Source organism: Leuciscus leuciscus (genome assembly GCF_965113295.1).
Source record: "Leuciscus leuciscus genome assembly, chromosome: 3".
In the NCBI taxonomy this organism is placed as follows: Eukaryota; Metazoa; Chordata; class Actinopteri; order Cypriniformes; family Leuciscidae; genus Leuciscus; species Leuciscus leuciscus.
This window is the reverse complement of record NC_138727.1, coordinates 25,285,219-25,305,606: the sequence shown is the minus strand read 5'-3', so window position 1 is coordinate 25,305,606 and position 20,388 is coordinate 25,285,219. Positions and strand designations below refer to the sequence as shown.

General features: G+C 32.5%; 2 protein-coding genes across 2 annotated transcripts in view; both read left to right on the top strand.

The window, feature by feature from the left end:
* LOC309495519 (baculoviral IAP repeat-containing protein 2-like) overlaps positions 1 to 20,388 on the top strand; it is a gene marked incomplete at its 3' end in the record, with an annotated part of 281,365 nt that overhangs the window by 183,964 nt on the left and 77,013 nt on the right. The window lies entirely within an intron of this gene.
* On the top strand, positions 149 to 20,186 carry LOC309494678 (uncharacterized protein; the record flags this gene model as incomplete). Its single annotated transcript, XM_082164092.1, has 6 exons — positions 149 to 173; positions 317 to 477; positions 4,383 to 4,611; positions 18,028 to 18,092; positions 18,267 to 18,416; positions 18,548 to 20,186. The coding sequence occupies 6 exons, from the start codon at positions 149 to 151 to the stop codon at positions 18,599 to 18,601; spliced, it is 684 nt and encodes a 227-aa protein (XP_082020218.1). The 3' UTR covers positions 18,602 to 20,186.

Below are 20,388 nucleotides of genomic sequence, written 5' to 3'. Positions count from 1 at the left end.
TCTTTGTGAATATAGTCTGATGGAGCTGATTGAAAACAAGGATTTTCCTGAAAGAAAAAGCCTGACAGAGAAACGAAGACTAGAGATCTGCCAGGAGTTACTGCAAGGACTTCAGGAACTGCATTCATATGGAATTTTGCATAGAGACATGAAGCCTGAAAATATTTTGTTTGGTAAGAGCAGTCTGTGGATTAGCCATAGCTATAATTATCCTGTAATATCAGCAGAAATTTCCATTAAAAATACATGAGCATATGATAATGTGGATGTCATTTTAAATGTTAAATTTTTTATGAGCATTTTTACTTTTTTACAGATATCAACAATAAACTGTACATCGCAGACTTTGGAGCAAGCAGAAAACTGGATCTGGCACAAACCACACTGCTCTCTCAAATGGCTGGATCTTTTTCTTGGTCAAGTTATGAAGATGTTGGAGGCATGCAATACAAGTACAAGAAAGAATCAGATATCCAGGTAAGGGTTGAAAATATCATGTTAAAACCTGTTAATTTGTGGGAGGATGCCAGCACATTGAAGTGTTCTTTAATTACACTAGATCAAAGTTACTTTTAGTTTTAATGTAAAAATAAATAAATAAATAAAAAAGAATTGGTAAACTATACATTATTATTTAAAAAATGTAAGACTCAAACCTAAATTTTTGACCTCTGTTTTAGTATAAATATATCATGGTGACAGTAAGAAGCATATCTATAATGTGTTTAATAATTGTATTTTCATACTTTATTAATGATCAATTTATCATTTCTAAATGAAGTATTGCATTATTTACAAACCAGTTATTTAGGAGTTGTCAGTGGTTCATAAGATCACTTAGAAAGTGTAAGTAAATGATTAATAAACTGTTTAAATACATATTATTTTTCAGACATAGTAATAGTTACTTAGTGTGTTAATAAATGGTTTATTAACATGTATTTCTACTGTAATTCTGGGTTAATTCAGGTAGTTATAAAGCATTTAGTAGTGGTCAGTTCACTATTTTTGTGAGCTCATCTAAAGTGAGGACTAGTTATGCCTTGTAAAGCGTTTATAAAGGAGATTTAAAGGCTGTTAATATTTCTGTGTTCTGTATCACTGTGTGTGTTTGTTTCCTTTTTCTGTTTAGAATAAAACTGAGTCTTTAAATCTTTGTAAATGCTTATCAAGGCATAACTAGTCCTCACTTTAGATGAGCTCACAAAAATAGTTAACGGACCACTACTAAATGCTTTATAACTAACTGAATAACACTTTCTAAGTGATCTTATGAATCAATGACAACTCCTAGTTTGTAAATAATGGTAAATAATGTAACTGGTTTGTAAATAATGCAATACTTAATTTAGTAATGATAAATTGATCATTAATAAAGTATGAAAATACAATTATTAAACATTATAGATATGCTTCTAAATCTGCTGCTTATTAATGTCTATTAATGATTTATAAATGATGAATTAACCGTTTAGTAATGCTTAACTAATGATTAATAGCATGCAGTTATTATAAAGTGTTACCATTCAATTTCTTAATTTGTGTCAGGGGAAAAAATCTGCTATATGGTCATCATGCAAGCATTTGACTAAACAATGTTCAGTTTCACTTTATTTTGATAGTCCCTTTAACACATTCTGTTGACTATAAGTAAAGTTGCACCTTCATGTCTACTAACTCTTATTGAGTATTAGTAGAGTGGTAGGATTAGAGTTAGAATAAGTTGGCATGTAGTTGCAAAGTTACATATAGTCAGTATAATGTCTGTTGGGGTTTATCACAATAAAGAGTTAGTAGATATTAAGCAGACAGTCTACTAATACTGTAATTACAGTTGGTTGACATGCAGTTACAAAGTTACTTCTAGTTAGCAGAATGTTCAAAAGGGACCATCAAAATAAAGTGTTTCCCAACATTCCTCTGGGTTTTCAGTTCAAAAGTGAGCACATTTGGCGAAATATTGAGGGATTCTCATATTTAATTCACATTTCAGAGAGGAGTATCATTTATTTATATTTTTATCCTAAATGAATCAATGTAACCAGTATACTCTCATGTATTGTCTTTTCCATTCATTAACAAATGAATTATGACCTTGTGCAGAAAGTCCAGAACTTACTAAGATAAATACAATTATGATGTTCCATGAAATTCCTTATTCACAGTGCTGGGTAGATAACTTAAATATTGTACTCAGTTTACTGATTCCAAATTACATGACACAAATTGCAGTCAATGATGAAATCTAAATAATGTAGATTTCAATCTAACTACAATTTAATTTAATTTATTAATTTATTATTAATCTTGTCCCATATTGATAATACAATGAGAAAGAAAATATATAAAACAATTGTTATCAATTATGTGAAGTGCATTTAGGTCAGGGCTTCTCAGACTGGGGTTTGTGATGGATCTGCAGGGGTTTGTGAGTTAAATGAAAATCTTTAAAGTAATTCAATCATAAAAATGTAAAGAAATAATAATAAATAAAAAACAATCAAATGTTCAACTGGCAAAAAGTTGGGGAATCTCTGCTTTGCATGTAAATTGTATTTAGTTTGAAAGACAAAAGATGGTAAAATGAGGTTAAATGTTCGATAATTCAAACAATGAATATGTTCGTCAGGAGATGATTTAGATATGCAATGTTGCAATGTTGAGAAAACACTCCTTAAAAGTGAAATGATTTCTGTAAATCCAGTGATCAATTGTTGTATGGGACTCAGTTTTCAGTGATAGTCAGTTGTGCTGTTCCACAAACCTAGAAGAGCTTCTGAACATATATAAGCTTTTTAGAAAGTAAAAGTAAAACAGATAAATCAATAGTAGGGTTAGGGTTACCTAACCCTAACCAATTAATTATGAATGATTTAATGTCATTGTGAGAATAACATCAAATTATGTAATCAATAAAAACTAATGGTATGTGGTAGTAGTCTGGTATGATTACAAGTATTTTAAAATGCAGTATAATCGAATTACAAGTTCTTACATTTTGGAATCTGATTACGTAATCCAGATAACATGTAATCAGTTACTACCCAACACTGCTTATATGGACATCTAGCTGTCACTGTAAATGAACATAAAGCAGGTAGAAATAGTATGCTGAAGAATAATAGTATAATATGAAGAAAAAATATACAATCTTGGGTATTTACATAAGTATTCACACTATTTTTACTACAAATGGCATAGATAGTGCATAAGTGCACACATTTTGATGCACCTATAGCCTTTATGACAGTATATAAACTATTCTATCCTCTAAGCCTCATCAGATCACAGAAGGAAGGTATTTCAAACGCTTGAATGACCTTATAAAAGAGTTGGGAGCAAAAACATGGTTTTAATCTAATAAACTGCCTTGGTTTGATGCTGTGTTAAAATAAGGTGCCAGTTCTTTATTTACCTGTTACCAGGAGAGATTACATTTACATTTACATTTATTCATTTAGCTGACGCTTTTTATCCAAAGCGACTTACAATTGCTATATATGTCAGAGGTCGCACGCCTCTGGAGCAACTAGGGGTTAAGTGTCTTGCTCAGGGACACATTGGTGTCTCACAGTGGATTCGAACCCGGGTCTCTCACACCAAAGGCATGTGTCTTATCCATTGCGCCACTACCACCCCATGTTGTCATATGCTACTTTCACACTATGTTGCAATTACCACAATTTTAAAACATTCTACTTAGAACTGTTAAGTTCTTTCATATAAATCATGACAGTAGTTTTTTAATGACAAAAGAGGGTTTGTGTTGGAGCAAGCTGTTATTAAATCTGGCCCTTGGAGTTATCATCTTCAGATTTGAAATAAAACATAGTCAGACCTGTGGCTTCATTGGGTTTGTGTTCTGCAACAAGGACCAATTTCAAATGTTTTGTCATATAAATATTAATTAGAAAAATATTTTCTAAACTACAATACTTAACTATAAAACTTAAGCCTATATATTATTTTTCTTAATGATTGTAATTATGATTTTATAACAACACGTTGCTACGTGTCTTCTTTATAATTAGACTACAACTATGCTTCTATTCCAAAAACTTCATGAACATCCCCTATTTAATTTGGGGATGACAATTCTTGGGTTTGGGTTCAAAGGAATTAACAGGTTACATGTATGCAGTTCTAATACTATTTTAGTCTGTGACCACAATGATTTATCAAAAGAAAATATATAGTCATCATTTCTGCCAAAAATGCATAGATTTGTTCTATGTTCAATTGTCATGAATGCTAATATTCAGAGCAGCTTTCATTTGAGCACAGCAGCATTTTCTCATTATTTCAATCATCTTTATTCATTCTGCACAGTTTAGTTGTGACCATTACTGAAATCATTTTGAAATAATCTTTTACTTTTGTAGGTAGCAGGATGCTTGTTGCATTACATCCTGACGGATGGGCAGCACCCCTATCAGACAGCTACACCCTACTCCAAGGATCCAGTTGGGCTATCTCAAAATGTCAGAATGGGTAACTTCACTCTTCAATGTGAAGAAAGATGGACAAGACAAAAAGATATTATTAGCAGAATGCTTTCTAAATCGTTTGAAGAACGTCCCACCATTGAGGAATGCCTTCAGTCTTTCACATGTATGTTCCAAGACGTATACTCTTCTCTTCACCTCATTAATAAAACATTGTAGATTTTACAAGAATGTACTTAAAAAAACAAACATCCTTAACCCTCTGGGGACCAAGCTGTTTTTGGGGCCCTTGAGATGTTCTGACATGCTCTGACATTTGTGCTTTTTTCAGTTATTTATAAACATGTTAATGGCAAAGGTGTAAATTCACTCTATATAGCACAAACAGGCCTACCATAATATGTGAGCAACATGTATGTAGATGTTTGTATTTTTAAGAGAATAATGTTTATGCGTGGTGTTTTATGGTGCAAACACCTTCTACCTTATTTTGTTTATTCTCAGGTTAGGTAAAGTCAGTCGAATTCGTTCTAAACAATAAGTATATAAATTCCCATACTTACAATTCAGTCGAAAGACTGCTCTGTGGTTTAGTTCAGCTCAATATTTTGTAAAACAGAGACTTAAGGCAGGCGAGCTTCTTAATTTCAATTATATGTATTTTTTTATTTATTAAATATAGGTTAACTAGTTTACATGAAAGGTATTAATATATAAAATAAAAATAAAAGCAAATCCAAACCAAATAATTTACAAGCTTTCATCTTCAGGAGGCGCAATGGCAAGGCATCTAACACCGGAGAGGCCGTCCTTGGTGAATCAGCGTCTGACTGGACATGTCATTCCAGCTCTTTTAAAGTCCATCAACTCTTGGACATCTTCAGAAATCTCCTCCTGGAAACTCCCTAAAACTTGTTCATTGGTCACCCTCTCCTGGAAACCCCCTAGGACTTAGTTATAAAGCCTTTGTCTCTCCGTCCTCCTTCTTCTGGACCTTTTCTTCATCACTGTATCTTCTGTGTCTCGTCCGCAACACATAGACGGTAATGATTGCATTTTTCTTCTTTCTTTGGTAAAGCTCTTTCTAATACATTTTCAATGTCTCTCTACTCTGCCATATGCTTAATACATGTTTACAACATTCAGTGTGGTCTGTTTTTCTATATAAACCATTTTCTCAATAAATGACTTTACAAACAACAGTTGTGGTGTCTTTTCTTAATGACAATTTCTTAATAAACATGTTTATAAAAACAAGTCTCAGTGTCTTTTCTATAAACCAATTAAACAATTTCAAATTAAATATGTCTCAGTGTCATTATTATAAACCAATTAAACAATTTCAAATTAAACATGTCTCAGTATCATTTCTAATGAACCAGATTCAAGGGTTTCTTATAAAAACTCTTTACAGTGTTTTTCTTAACAATACGGTTTCTTATAAAAACCTCTTACATTGTTTCCATACATTAAGGTTTCTTATAAAAACCGTATACAGTGTTTTCCTTTACATACAAGCATTGCTATAATCAATATTTGCCTGTTTATATGAGTCATAATAGAATCAATTGCATGTTTCACCCAACACGCCCCTTTATGCAAATTTATTCTTTTATTTCCAAAGTCAAGTAAGTCATGTAACACCCTCTCTTTTTGACAATTTTGCATACACCTGACCTTTCTCAGTAGAGACATTCATTTGAATAATGTTCATATAGTGCTCCACCCAAGGTCTCTTATTCTTTGGTTTCATTAATTTATTTTCAATAACTTTTCCCTGTACCGGACTTCCGGAAGGCCAGATTTCTGTACTCTGTTTAATTATAACTAACTAACCTCCAAATTTAACTCGCATTAGTTTGCCATTCGTTACTTCATGCAAACAAGCTCCGATCAATTGTCCACCATAGATTTCACAGATAAAGGTGCGGCCACATCCATTAATCAAACATTTCCTGCAGGAATTGACAGCTGGAATTTGGGCTTTCAGTATTTCTACCTTCCCAACGGCCACCCGACCCTTCTGGAAATTCTGGTGAGTCCCTCGGATCGGGAGAGTCTGCTTTTCTTTCACTTGTGGATCCATCGTTTTCTGCGCTAAGATAAAATATTCCATCAAATTTGATTACTTTTATATTATTCTCTGTACGTCTAGCACGTAGTCTATGTACAAACAACTGGTCTTCCTTTCTCCAGACTTTATGAGCCGATAAATCACTGTATATTTCTCGGGCCTCTGGCTGGAGCACCTTGAACATGTATTTGAATTTGTCTACTATTTCTACATTAATGTGTTCCACTAAGTCAAACACATTTATACAATATTCAATTACGCCTCGTTCAGTATACCAAATCACTATATTTGTTTTTTCATAACAGGTGTAACAAAGACCTCCCATTGACAATGCAACCTCTTTCTCCCACAACATTTCATGACATTTCTTACATTCATAATTTCTAACTAAAATCCAATAACTCTGATTTTTGGATAACACTTGTCCAGTAGATGTTCTCCTAAGTTCCTATACACACATTATGGTCCAAAGTACTGTGCCATTTCATAACTTCCAATACTACTTCTTCTTCTCATTATTTACCATGTTCAGTTGTCATTACTGCATAAAGTTTTTTCTAGATATAATAAATGTATATCTACCAGTGTTGAACATGGCATGTTCCTCCAGGCCTCTAAAAGGTTTTGTAGAGGTCAGTCTGCTGTATATCAAGTTGAGATGTGCTGATATCTCAAGTCTCTAGTTCTCTGATGTTATTAGACATTTGTTGCTTTATAAAGTCTCACAACACCTATTCTATTATGTGATGGTATACTCGTACATAAGTCAATGTCATAGGATTTATTCATCCCCCTTTTTCATTCCTTTAACAATTTAAACAAAATATTCTCAAAATCGTTCCTAAACCAGACAACTCAATAATAATCAAAACACTATTGTAACTATATTTAATTTCATTCTAGTATGATTTACTATCCACTTCAGTGTTCTATATTTGTTATTTTTCTTATCTAATTAGCAAAGGTGTTTTCTTTCTTCATCATTAAACAATGCCTTTTTTACATCATTTCTTCAAAATACTTTACAGTCAAGAATTTATTCAAATTGAATAATTCCTCATCCTCTACCAATTTACCACTAAAATTCCATGTATATGCTTGTTGTGGCATATTTTGTCTCTTACATAATATTTTGTAATTCCTTTAGGAATCTCCCCGTTAATTATTACTTCATAGTTATTACTTCATCTCATCAAGACTGTAGGTATGGGATACTATTTTACCCATTCTGTATTATTATATTGTATTCGTACTATAATGCCCTAACTTTGAGCCTTTTATCAGACCCTTAAGTTTTATTGTAATTATTTTTCCATACTTGTGCATTACATCTTCCAGCACATTTAACAGTCTAAATTGTATTATCATCTGATCAATACTGTATAATTTCTGTTATTCGATTTCTCTAAATTTGTAATTGCTTCAACTTTATTTTAGTTCTCACTCTTTGAGTCTTAATTTCATTTTCTTCTGAAAATGTTAGCCTTAAACATTCATCTTTATATTTGTTATTTTCATTAAAGTTATTTTCACATTCCCAATTTCCTACCCATATACAGTTTCATCTTTCCAGCTTTTCAAGTTTTTTACTTGATTGTTTAATCTTTCTCACTATCTTACTACTACACATTATATGTGATTTCCTATTGCATCTTTAGCACACTCATTGTGATTGTCATCTAGAGTTATAACTGTAGTCATTTAAAGTAATGCTATCTTTAAAAACTTATTTTTTCCTTATACTTTTCACTTTCTTAAGGTTACTTCAGCTTTTATTGGTTTTACTATACCATTTTAAATTATAAATTAGATTTCTTAATCTCTGCAAAGTTTCATTTAGCGTATACTTTTCTATTGTATACTACTCCTCTCCATTGTCACTAAAATGTATTTTATTCACATTTTTTGTAATCAGGATCTATATATTATGGTATATCTCAATTATTATTATTTATTTTTTCAGTGTCTTAATTTATTATAGTCAAATTCTTATTAAATGTTACTATAACCCAGAATACTAACACAACTACTGCTATGTTTATCAATGTCACCATAACATTTGACTTAAACAAGCCTTTCTCTTATCACTGTGTTATTCTGGAACATCTCTGAGCTCTCTGTAAGACATCTCTCAGTCATTAATCATTCGGCTCCTTCTTAGTCACTCTTTAGTATCACTTCTAAAGTTCCAAGCTCTTGCTTTATGTGTTAGAAGATTTTTCACTTTAAATTGAGCTTCATTCCCCTTCTAGAAATCTGCTAACACATATTACCCTTCTGTCAAGGGTTGTCTTAGTTTGTATACTTACGGTGTCAGATGTCCAAGCCATTACCAACAAATTTACAATATTTGTTTACAGCCTCATTTACTTGCTCTGCCATATTCAGCCTCTTGTTTATTTTAGCTTTATTTCATTCATATCATTTTTTCAACCGGTTTTAATCCTGCATAGCTTTGCTTATTGTATTCCTTAACTTTAACTGGCTCCATCCAGAGAAACGCTATCAGTAGTTTTATTACCCCATAACTCTGCATTCTTGCTGTCTTACATACACATACATGCTAGAATGAGTTTGTTCTATTCCATTCTAGGATCTTTAACGCAGTTATCACAAATATAGGTAAGAGACCTATTTCTTTTCACTGTTTTTAAATAAAAGTTCATGTTATACTCTTTCTCTTTTTTTATTTTTTCCTCTTGGTCTTTAATTAGTTATTTTACATTGTTGGTAAGATACAATGCCTTTTTCTTTAAGGTAATTCTACTTTCCTTCCTTTCTTATTTCACCAAACTCAAATTTTTCTTAATCCAATGTTTAATTTCTAATATCATTATCAACTTTTTTAATACTTTAGCTTCCGTAGTCATTAAATCTTTAAAATATTTAATTGATAATAATGCTTAATTTATATAGCGCCTCTTCCAATCTCAAGGACGCTTCACAACAACAGTAAAGAACAATCAATTCATACTTAGATGGCCAATATAATGACTTCTCTCTCTTTTCTTCCGATCTTATGTTCTTATGATTTGCTCTAAATACACGTTGTAAAGTTCCCACTGCACATTATACTGCTTTCTGGTCCATTCCACAAAGCTTTGTGCAAAACTTTACGCTTTCCATATAACCATAACTTTCCTCTGACAAAGTACATTGTTTTATTATCCCTAATATTCTCGAGTCTAACTCATACTGTCAGTAACTCGATTACTTTTATAAAGATATTTACAATAGTGTTTTTAACGGTATTTGCCTAAAGACTATCTACTGCTACTAATATATATTTATTTTCAAACTTTAACCAAGTACTCAAAGGTCCAGCTATTTCCAATCAACACCCTTGGTCGATTCTTTCTGGTGTGATTCTAGCATTATTATTATTATTTTTTTTTTTCATTTTACTCTTCCCCTTCTAACACAATTTCAACACATTACTCGAACTTGTCTCTATTCATTCCTCAAATGAGAAATACTAATATCCTTATTTGTATTATCACTTTTAGTTTTACAGAATATTGCATTTAATCATGTATTTTTCAATACAACTGTCTCATTTTCTTTAACTATAATTCTTCGTGTTATTCTTGCTTATTTATTTAATTTATTTATTATTATTTCTTAAAGCTATCTCTGTGTTTTACTTTGACTCTGATAAATCACTGCTAGGTCTAAATTCCTAACTCGCTCATTAATCTTCTTCCCTAATTCATCATATATATATATTTTTTTTCTGTTAAACTTAGCATACCTATTCTGTCTTTAAATGTCTAAGTTTTCTTTTAAACTTGTCTCAACCTTTTTGTTATCCATTATAATAACAATTTGTGTAGCTTTTATTTCTTTTAGCCCTTCTAATGCTCTTAAATGAATACAGCTGTAACTTCTACATATTGAGCTGTACCCAGGACTATTCCCTGGTCTCTTATTTCTTCAAGAGTTTTTAATTTATCTATCTTGCCTTTAATTTTCTTTATATTTCTTCTGTCACAGCTTACGCTCTTTATTTAATATCCTCACCTTTTGCATCTAAGCATGTATTATCCTACTGTTGCCCAACTAATTTTATCACTTTTCCATGTTATAATTATATTTAGTTTAATGTCTTTTCACTGTTTTATCGGTACTGATTCTATCCTTTTAATTATTTATTTAACTTGGTTTCTCTTACAAGACTTGGTAATTCTGCATATCTTACTAATTTCTTTTCCCAGCTTAAACACTTAACACTTTAACACGCTCTAATATACATATTGGTATATTGTTTTTCTTATTCTTTGCTATAAATTAATAACCAGTTAAATCTATCTATATAGATCAACCTCTCCTCATCTCTTCCTTCTAGGAGCTAATAATAGTTTTTTTTTTTTTCTCTAGAAGTATTTATTCTGTCTCTTCACTACAATACAACGTATTGCCTTTTATTGTATCATACATCTGTCTATCTTTCTGAATAAATTCAGGAGTTATATTTCTCATATGATTTATGAGCCCCTTTCCTCTTTTTGTATCTTTCTAATACTCTCTGGGTTTCTTAGACTTGTTATCCGCTCTTTCATCAATTTCTTCTTATTATTTTTTTTTTTCTTACAGAATTAAGTATTTTCTTAACTAATCTCTGTTAATGGAATTGATTAAAAATCATTAACCAAATCCAATTTTCAGAGAAATTTGCCATTCCTTAATTGTTCAGTCGTATTACTAGCATTAATACCATAATGCCTATTTGACTTTTTTACTCTAATTAGTGCTTTATAATTTGTTACTTGTAAAAGTCTCATCTTATTTTGGTGTTTATTGTACAGGACTTTTTGTTATTGCATAAGTAATTTCCTTAACTCCTTGCTCTAATAACTCTTGTATTGCCTTATTTAATTTTCTTTTATCCATCATATTAATCGGATAGTATCTTTTTAATTTATGTATCTTACTCAGTTTTTTATGAGTATATGCTTCACTAAGTACTAATAGACTTTATTCCACAATCGCATTTATATTTTCTTAAATAGGGAATTTCTAGTAAAGCCCATAGTAATTTTTCTTTTAATTCTTAATATTATCAATTATTTCCATTTTCATTTATATTCTTGTTCAATATTTACTTTTAATCTCAAGACTTTCTTTAAGTGTCTTCCTCCATGTAAATTGTCTGCACTTTCTATTCTTTCATTGAATATAAATGTTCATCTGTAAATAGAATTGGCTCTGCTGTTGAGGACACCTGAGCAGCTTTGTCTAATATAAATTCAATTTATTTAACCTATTTAATTGACAAAACAGTTTTTATTTTTATTATTCTCTTTGGTCACACCTGTTTTTTAACAGCCTAAATATTTTCAATGTATCCTTCTTTTTATCCATAGCTATTTTTATTCATTAAGCTGTATTTCTTTTTCTATTAACAATTTATTCTGTTCAAGTCTTTTTATACTTGATTTTTCTATTTTACTCATCACATATCTTCTTTGTTCTAGGGTTATCTTTTTCCATAGACATAACTTGTTTATTGTATACCATTTTTATTTCCATCCTCACAAATTCCTGTATAATTTTCTGCCAGGCTCTTATATTCTATTCTTCTGTATTAATTCAAGTCATCTTTATTTATATAACATTTTGTGCTATCAAAGGATCTACTTTTTCTGTTGTCTCTATTATTCATTTATTTGGAGGCTGCTTTTTCTTCACTATTCTCACATGCTGAGAGCTTAAATCATACTCAGCTATATTTTCCTCTATTTGTTTTTCAGTGACAGTATTCAAAATTGTTACTAATTTGTGCCTATTTGATATTTCCTGACCTACTTCTCTTATTTATCTTACTTTATCTGTTATAAGTATTTCATCCTCTTTGATAGCCATACACTTAATAGTGTAATTTGGTCTTTAGATGCATTAACATCTCCTCTCATTGCCAATATTTCACTTCTGTCCCTGGTAAACTTCTAATTTTATCAATAGCTTCTTGCTTTTGTTATAGCTATACTGACTTAATCAGTGTTATATCTTCTCCTCTTAAATCCGCATTTTTAGATATTTTAACAATCTGTATTAGCGTTGTGGTCTTCTCTTAAACATTTTAATTCTATCTGTTTTCTGACCGCATCTTTTAACTACGGCTTCAAAAACTTTTCTCCTACACTTTTCTTTGGGTTGTTGAATTCCAGTTGTCTGACTGGATTCCTCTCCTCAGAGGTCAAAGGTCTTCTTCTATCATCCTCCCTCTGCTTTGCGTCTACACTCTTTTAGTTCTCAGATATCTCTGAGTTTAAGGGCTTTATAGCTTGCGGACCTTTTTATTGTTCTCTTTAGTCTCTTTATTTCAGATGTTTTAATGTTTTTATAACTCTTTATATTTTTCTCACTATTCTTCTGTTAAATTCATAACTTAAAACATAATTGTATCATATTATTCTGTTCTCCTGACTTTCACAATCCCTTTTCTTTAACTATTTTTTTTTTTCTTTTAAGCCAAAGGTTTTCGCCTGTTTCTCTTGCCCATAAGTCAAGTCTCTATCAGGATCTCCCCGTTTCTTATCAGCGCTCTTTTCACTGCTATTTAATCCCTTAAACTTATTCCTCAATTTGTTTACTTATTCTTTTCAACTGCAATATACTGCAATATAATTTATTTATTTTTTCTAGTTTTGTCATATTCCTAACTTTATTTCAGTATTTTCACTTTCTGTATTATTTATTGATTAATACACTTCATAATTTCCCTGCTCTCCGTCTGGGGTATTTTCAGAAGTCCCTGGACCTGTGTCTGTCTCCCTGGAACTTAAAGACTGCTGTTACAGCAATCATTGCTGCTACTTCTATCTTATCATACATTTGTTTAAACTCCTCTTCATTTCTATTATTTAACATATGTTAAGAGATTCTTCTTCTGAATTCTCTATTATTCTTTCATTAATCACATTTGTTACTTAATTTCCAATCTGTCCTGTCCCCATTGAGGTTAAATTCATTATTATAACCTTTCCACTTATTTCCTTTTGAATTAAGGATAATATTATTATTTCAGCTTTTTACTCAAAGCATTTAGTAGTACACCATAGTGTTACAATCTGCTATCATATCTTTTGCTACTCAATTCCAAGTTATTCTTACTAGATTACACTTTTAATCTCCCTTTTACTTCTTTTATCTCTTTAACGCCTGTATTTCTAACAGGTTAAAAACTGCACTGCAGTCTCAACAATTATCATTTGTTTATTTCTATTAAAAACAACCATTCTCTATATAGCCTTAACTTTAGATCATAACATTGTTATTTTTACTTTCAATAATTTGTAATTATTATTTTTTATTCTTTAATTGATCATTAATTGTCCTCTTATTCTATCTTAGCTTGAAAAAGCTCTTCTTAGTATTTCCAAAATTAATTATTTCTTCTTCATATTAATTAATTTTTCCCTCTTCTGCCTATTCACCTGGCATTCTGTCTAGTTTATTATCATATATTGTTATTGTTCTCTCTTCTGAACTTTTCAACAATATACTTTCAACTTCTGTATCATCACACAGAACTGTCTCTGGCACTCTCTCTCTCTCGTGTGCCCACTGTATTACTGCTAAAGCTATACTTCTGTTTCATTAAATTCTCTTTTATTCAAAAGATTTCTGGATGGAAGCCAAAGTACAAATAGATTATAATCTATTTCTATTACCGATCTATTTGTTTTCAACGCTTCTTTTTCCCATACTTCTACTCTAGGGTCACTCCAAGTATATATTCTAATATGGGTTTTATTCAATGCTGTACTCTCTATCCAGCGACGTGCACTTCGCTGAACAGTTTATACAGCCTATGCTAATTTTTCCTTTATTAGCATCAGCAAATCTCTACAGTTCATGCGTAATGACGCATTCAACTTTTCTTTCAAGTTGCCTTCTACTTCCTAATAGAACTTCTTTTTATAGGATTTTCATTATCCTATAATAAATTCTTTTAGGCTACTGTAGAGATTCTAGTAGTGTGTGTGCATGCACTTATAACCCTTTCTAGGTTATTTTAATAATTCTTCACTGAATTATTCTTCTGTCTATAGGATTTCCTTTTCCTTTTTAGACCTATCTCATTCCTTTGAGATAACAACACTACTTTTTCTATAACCCTTACATAGGGTTATTTCTTTAATTCACTAACGAATTATTTTCTCTTTCTATTGAGTCTTTTTAGGATTTCCCATATTCCTAAAGCTCACTACGTTCAGTTCACACAACGGTCTTAGTTTTTTGAGCAATTGTTCATCGATCTTGGCCAGAAATCAACGATCAATTTGCCCCACGTTGGGCGCCATGTTTTATGGTGCAAACACCTTCTACCTTATTTTGTTTATTCTCAGGTTAGGTAAAGTCAGTCGAATTCGTTCTAAACAATAAGTATATAAATTCCCATACTTACAATTCAGTCGAAAGACTGCTCTGTGGTTTAGTTCAGCTCAATATTTTGTAAAACAGAGACTTAAGGCAGGCGAGCTTCTTAATTTCAATTATATGTATTTTTTTATTTATTAAATATAGGTTAACTAGTTTACATGAAAGGTATTAATATATAAAATAAAAATAAAAGCAAATCCAAACCAAATAATTTACAAGCTTTCATCTTCAGGAGGCGCAATGGCAAGGCATCTAACACCGGAGAGGCCGTCCTTGGTGAATCAGCGTCTGACTGGACATGTCATTCCAGCTCTTTTAAAGTCCATCAACTCTTGGACATCTTCAGAAATCTCCTCCTGGAAACTCCCTAAAACTTGTTCATTGGTCACCCTCTCCTGGAAACCCCCTAGGACTTAGTTATAAAGCCTTTGTCTCTCCGTCCTCCTTCTTCTGGACCTTTTCTTCATCACTGTATCTTCTGTGTCTCGTCCGCAACACATAGACGGTAATGATTGCATTTTTCTTCTTTCTTTGGTAAAGCTCTTTCTAATACATTTTCAATGTCTCTCTACTCTGCCATATGCTTAATACATGTTTACAACATTCAGTGTGGTCTGTTTTTCTATATAAACCATTTTCTCAATAAATGACTTTACAAGCAACAGTTGTGGTGTCTTTTCTTAATGACAATTTCTTAATAAACATGTTTATAAAAACAAGTCTCAGTGTCTTTTCTATAAACCAATTAAACAATTTCAAATTAAATATGTCTCAGTGTCATTATTATAAACCAATTAAACAATTTCAAATTAAACATGTCTCAGTATCATTTCTAATGAACCAGATTCAAGGGTTTCTTATAAAAACTCTTTACAGTGTTTTTCTTAACAATACGGTTTCTTATAAAAACCTCTTACATTGTTTCCATACATTAAGGTTTCTTATAAAAACCGTATACAGTGTTTTCCTTTACATACAAGCATTGCTATAATCAATATTTGCCTGTTTATATGAGTCATAATAGAATCAATTGCATGTTTCACCCAACAGTGGTTATTTAAAAAAATAAAAATGAAAGTTGCTGAAATAAGACCACAAAACTCATACAAAATATGTGCCCACAAGACTTTTGACTAATGGATGTTTTCTCTTGGAGTTCTAGCTTCAAAATTATGTGAAAATAGTCTTGCTTTATCGTTCACAAAAAAAAAATACATTGATTTAAATGGTGTAAAACAGGTTTTGCTTGGAAAGCCAATATGCGAGGGGGAGGAGTAGTTTACACCTTAGATTACCCAGTCCCACCCACTCTGCATAATGACTCTGCATAATTAGCCATTCATTCAGGTGTGACACTGACTGAGCCACAATGCAAGGACAAAATAGCCTATATATTTAGAAGAAGACTTATATTGACCATTTAAGATTTTGCTTACATCTATCTTGTAAATATGTTTTGCTATTTTATTAAAAAGGTTACAATTACAACAATAATTACAATTTCAGCAATATTTCTGCAAAAAAGTACTCTTTCTTTGTAAAAAAAAAAAAGAAAAGATTATAGGCCTACATTTTATCATATGTATTCATTAGTTTGAATATAGCCAACATTGGAACATCTTAGTCTATGACTTTATTTTTGACAAAATAGTATTTTATATATATGAGCAGAAAAGCTTATTTGATGTGACAGTATATTCTACAGTAAAAACTGTACCCAAATCTAGTCAACAAAATATTGTCTTTCATACTTCGCCTGACTGTAACGTTGTTTTTATGAAATATTAGGGCATAGCCTATAAATGTTAATTTGCAGTTTAATACGTTGCTTATACAAATACATTTTATTTCAACATATTTCAGTCGATTTTTACTCATCTCAGTAGGCTCTAGCAAAGCAGTTTATTCACACACAGACGCGCGATTCATATTTAGGCTAAACAGTCTTTACAAATATGTACCCTTCATTCATCTCACAGAAACGCGATTCATATTTAGGCTAAACAGTCTTTACAAATATGTACCCTTCATTCATCTCACAGAAACGCGATTCATATTTAGGCTAAACAGTCTTTACAATTATGTACCCTTCATTCATCTCACAGAAACGCGATTCATATTTAGGCTAAACAGTCTTTACAAATATGTACCCTTCATTCATCTCACAGAAACGCGATTCATATTTAGGGTAAACAGTCTTTACAAATATGTACCCTTCATTCATCTCACAGAAACGCGATTCATATTTAGGCTAAACAGTCTTTACAAATATGTACCCTTCATTCATCTCACAGAAACGCGATTCATATTTAGGCTAAACAGTCTTTACAAATATGTACCCTTCATTCATCTCACAGAAACGCGATTCATATTATAGAAACGCGATTCATCTTTTTGTTTACATAGGCCTACACTAACGTTATTCCATAACGTTATTCCACATTAACACTTGAGAAAGGATAACTTAGCCTACCTCACTCCTCAGCGGGATCTGCTCCTCATATCAGCACGGAAAATTTTCTCCATAAGGTAGGCTATATTATGCCTCTTTGTTTACAGCTGATGTGGGGGCGTTTCACAGACTGAAATGGTTCTCAGAATTTGCGTTTGAATAGCACGCGCTCTCCGGGGAGTGGTCAAATTACTGTGAATCATCTCGTAATGAGCTCGACTGGAGTCGCTCTCTTTTTATACAGATTACAGAAGCTGATAATATTTGTTTTTTATATAAATTACTTCATTTAAAAGCTGCGATCTCAAGCTTCATGCCCGTGGGTCTGTTTCCCTGTTTGACTGAATTTTCGCGGAGTTATAGATAATTTTCGAACGCATTTCAAATGGGAGTTTACTGGCAGAGAGAAGGCAGAAATAGCATCATGTTAGTTTTTCTTTATTTGTCAAAAAGCAAAACACTTTATTTTTATTGTGAGTATACAGAAAAAAAATAGAAACTGAACAGGATCGATTGATGTATTACACGAAAATGAAAGATCAAAATTAACAGAGCATTTTGTGTTTATTTTTCATTGCTAAAAAAAAAAACGAGCAAAACGCGCGGGCGCGTTTTTGGTCCCCAGAGGGTTAAATGATTGGATATACGTAACAATTGTTGTGCATTTACAGGTTTCGTACAACAGTCTGATTACACTGGAACCACAAACAACTCCAGCAATGTGAATGAAAATGAAGTAAGTACTTTTCATTTTCATTTTAAATATATTTTTTTTTAAAACTGTTGAAGACTAAAAAGACAACAGTGATTCTAAAACACGGTATTATGAGATAAACAGCAGGCTCTAGATAGAAAACAAACATGGACATGGATTTGTTACATGAATTCATACACTGTTATTGATTTACAGGACAGAACGCATACTGCGGATTGCTGTCCCCAAACGTCAGATGAGATGGACATCCTAGAGAGTACTGACAACGATAAGCCAGAAAGTGTTTGCAGTGACGTGATGGATTCATCTTCTCACACTGAGGAGGACTTATATGAGTTTGAAATGGTAATGAGGGTTTTTATTACATGACCGGGTGATGAATAATGCATAGACTATTAATATATGGGGGAAAAGTTTAATTTATAACATTGTTATTATTTACAAATACATTTCAGTTGTGTGTTTCTGTATTTCAGAACAACACTGAACAACAGGTTTCCCTTTCCCTGGAAATCTCAGAAGAAGAATAAACAAAAAAAGCTGAAGGACAAGTAGCAGAAGGCATCCAAGGAAAACCACTTATGAACACTTTGATGGAAATAGATGAAAGTGCCCATGGCTGTAGCTCTCAACAACATAAAATCAAAGTAAAAATGTCCTCAAACAGTGTACATCAACGCATCTATGACAAGAAGAATTACTGTCTTTACTGTGAGAAGCCTTATCCAAAAATTGCAAGACATCTACAGCAGAAACATTCTGAAAAAGTTGAAGTTGCAAAGGCACTGGCACACATCCCAGGCTCAAACATGCGTACTCTTTTATTAGCCAAATTAAGGAACATGGGAAACTACCACCATAACAGTTCAGTCCTATCCTCTGGGAAAGGAGAGATCATACCAAAAAGACAAGCAACTTGTGAGTCAACAGCAATGGACTATCTGCCTTGCAAGTTTTGCTTTGCTATGTATGTCAAAACAGATCTCTGGAGACATCTAAAATGTTGCAAATTACAAGTGAAAGAGAATATACCAGTGAAACGAAAAGTTCAGGCAAGTTGTTCTCTGATGTTGCCCATGGACTATGAAGTTTCCAGTGGACTTAAAAAAGTTATTGAAGACATGACATATGACACCGTTACTCAAGTGGTAAAATCTGACCCGTTGATTCTGTCACTGGGTGAGAGAATGTTCCTCAAAAACGGAGAAGTTTCACGGCACCGGGCAGACATTAGAAATAAGATGAGAGAACTTGCAAGACTTCTTCTAGTGACAAGAACTATTGACAAAGACATTGTTGCTTTGAAGGACTTGATCAACCCAGGAAAGTTCAACACAGTACTTGAGGGAGTAAAAAAGATGACTGGATTTGATTACTCAACAAACCGATTCGCAGTCCCTTCAACAGCTCTAAAACTGCGCCATTCCCTTGTGAAAGTGTCCTATATTTTGCAGGGAGAGGCTTTACGTCAAGAGGATGATGCCTTGATGGGAAGAGCAGAGCAATTCAGTAAATTAATTGAACTGGAATGGACAATTCATGTTTCATCCAATGCACTGAAAACCTTGTACCAGAAAAAGTGGAACAGTCCACAAATGCTGCATTTAGCAGAAGACATAAAGAAGCTCCAGGATCATCTAAAGTGTCTTGAGGAGGTCAACAAAAAAGCACACATTGACCACACATCACAAAGGTCATGGAGTGAACTCTCTCAGGTGACTCTAGCACAGCTGATATTATTCAATCGGCGTCGAGAAGGTGAGGTTTCTAGGATGGAAGTCAAAACATACCTGGAGAGAAACAAACACATGATTCAGGATGAAATTATGGAGAGCTTGTCACCTTTTGAGAAGAAACTCTGTAAGAATCTCACCAGAGTAGAGGTCCGGGGGAAACGAGGCCGCAAAGTACCAGTACTATTTCCAACAAATGTCACAGAATCTGTGGAACTTCTAATTAAAACTAGAGAAGATGTTGGGATTTCCCCTATCAATCCCTACATATTTGCTCGTCCTTTTTATGGATCACAGGAGAGCATCCGTGGTTGTGACAGCTTAAAGCGATTTGCAGAAAACTGTGGGGCTAAACATCCAGACAACATTACATCTACAAAGTTGAGAAAACATGTAGCCACAGTTTCTCAGCTACTTAACCTGCAAACACATGAACTAGACCAACTAGCAACTTTCATGGGTCACAACATTGAAGTCCATAGGGAGTTTTACAGACTGCCTGAAGAAACCTTGCAAGTGGCAAAAGTGAGCAGAATTCTTTTTGCCCTGCAAAGTGGAATAGGCAAATTTAAAGGAAAATCTCT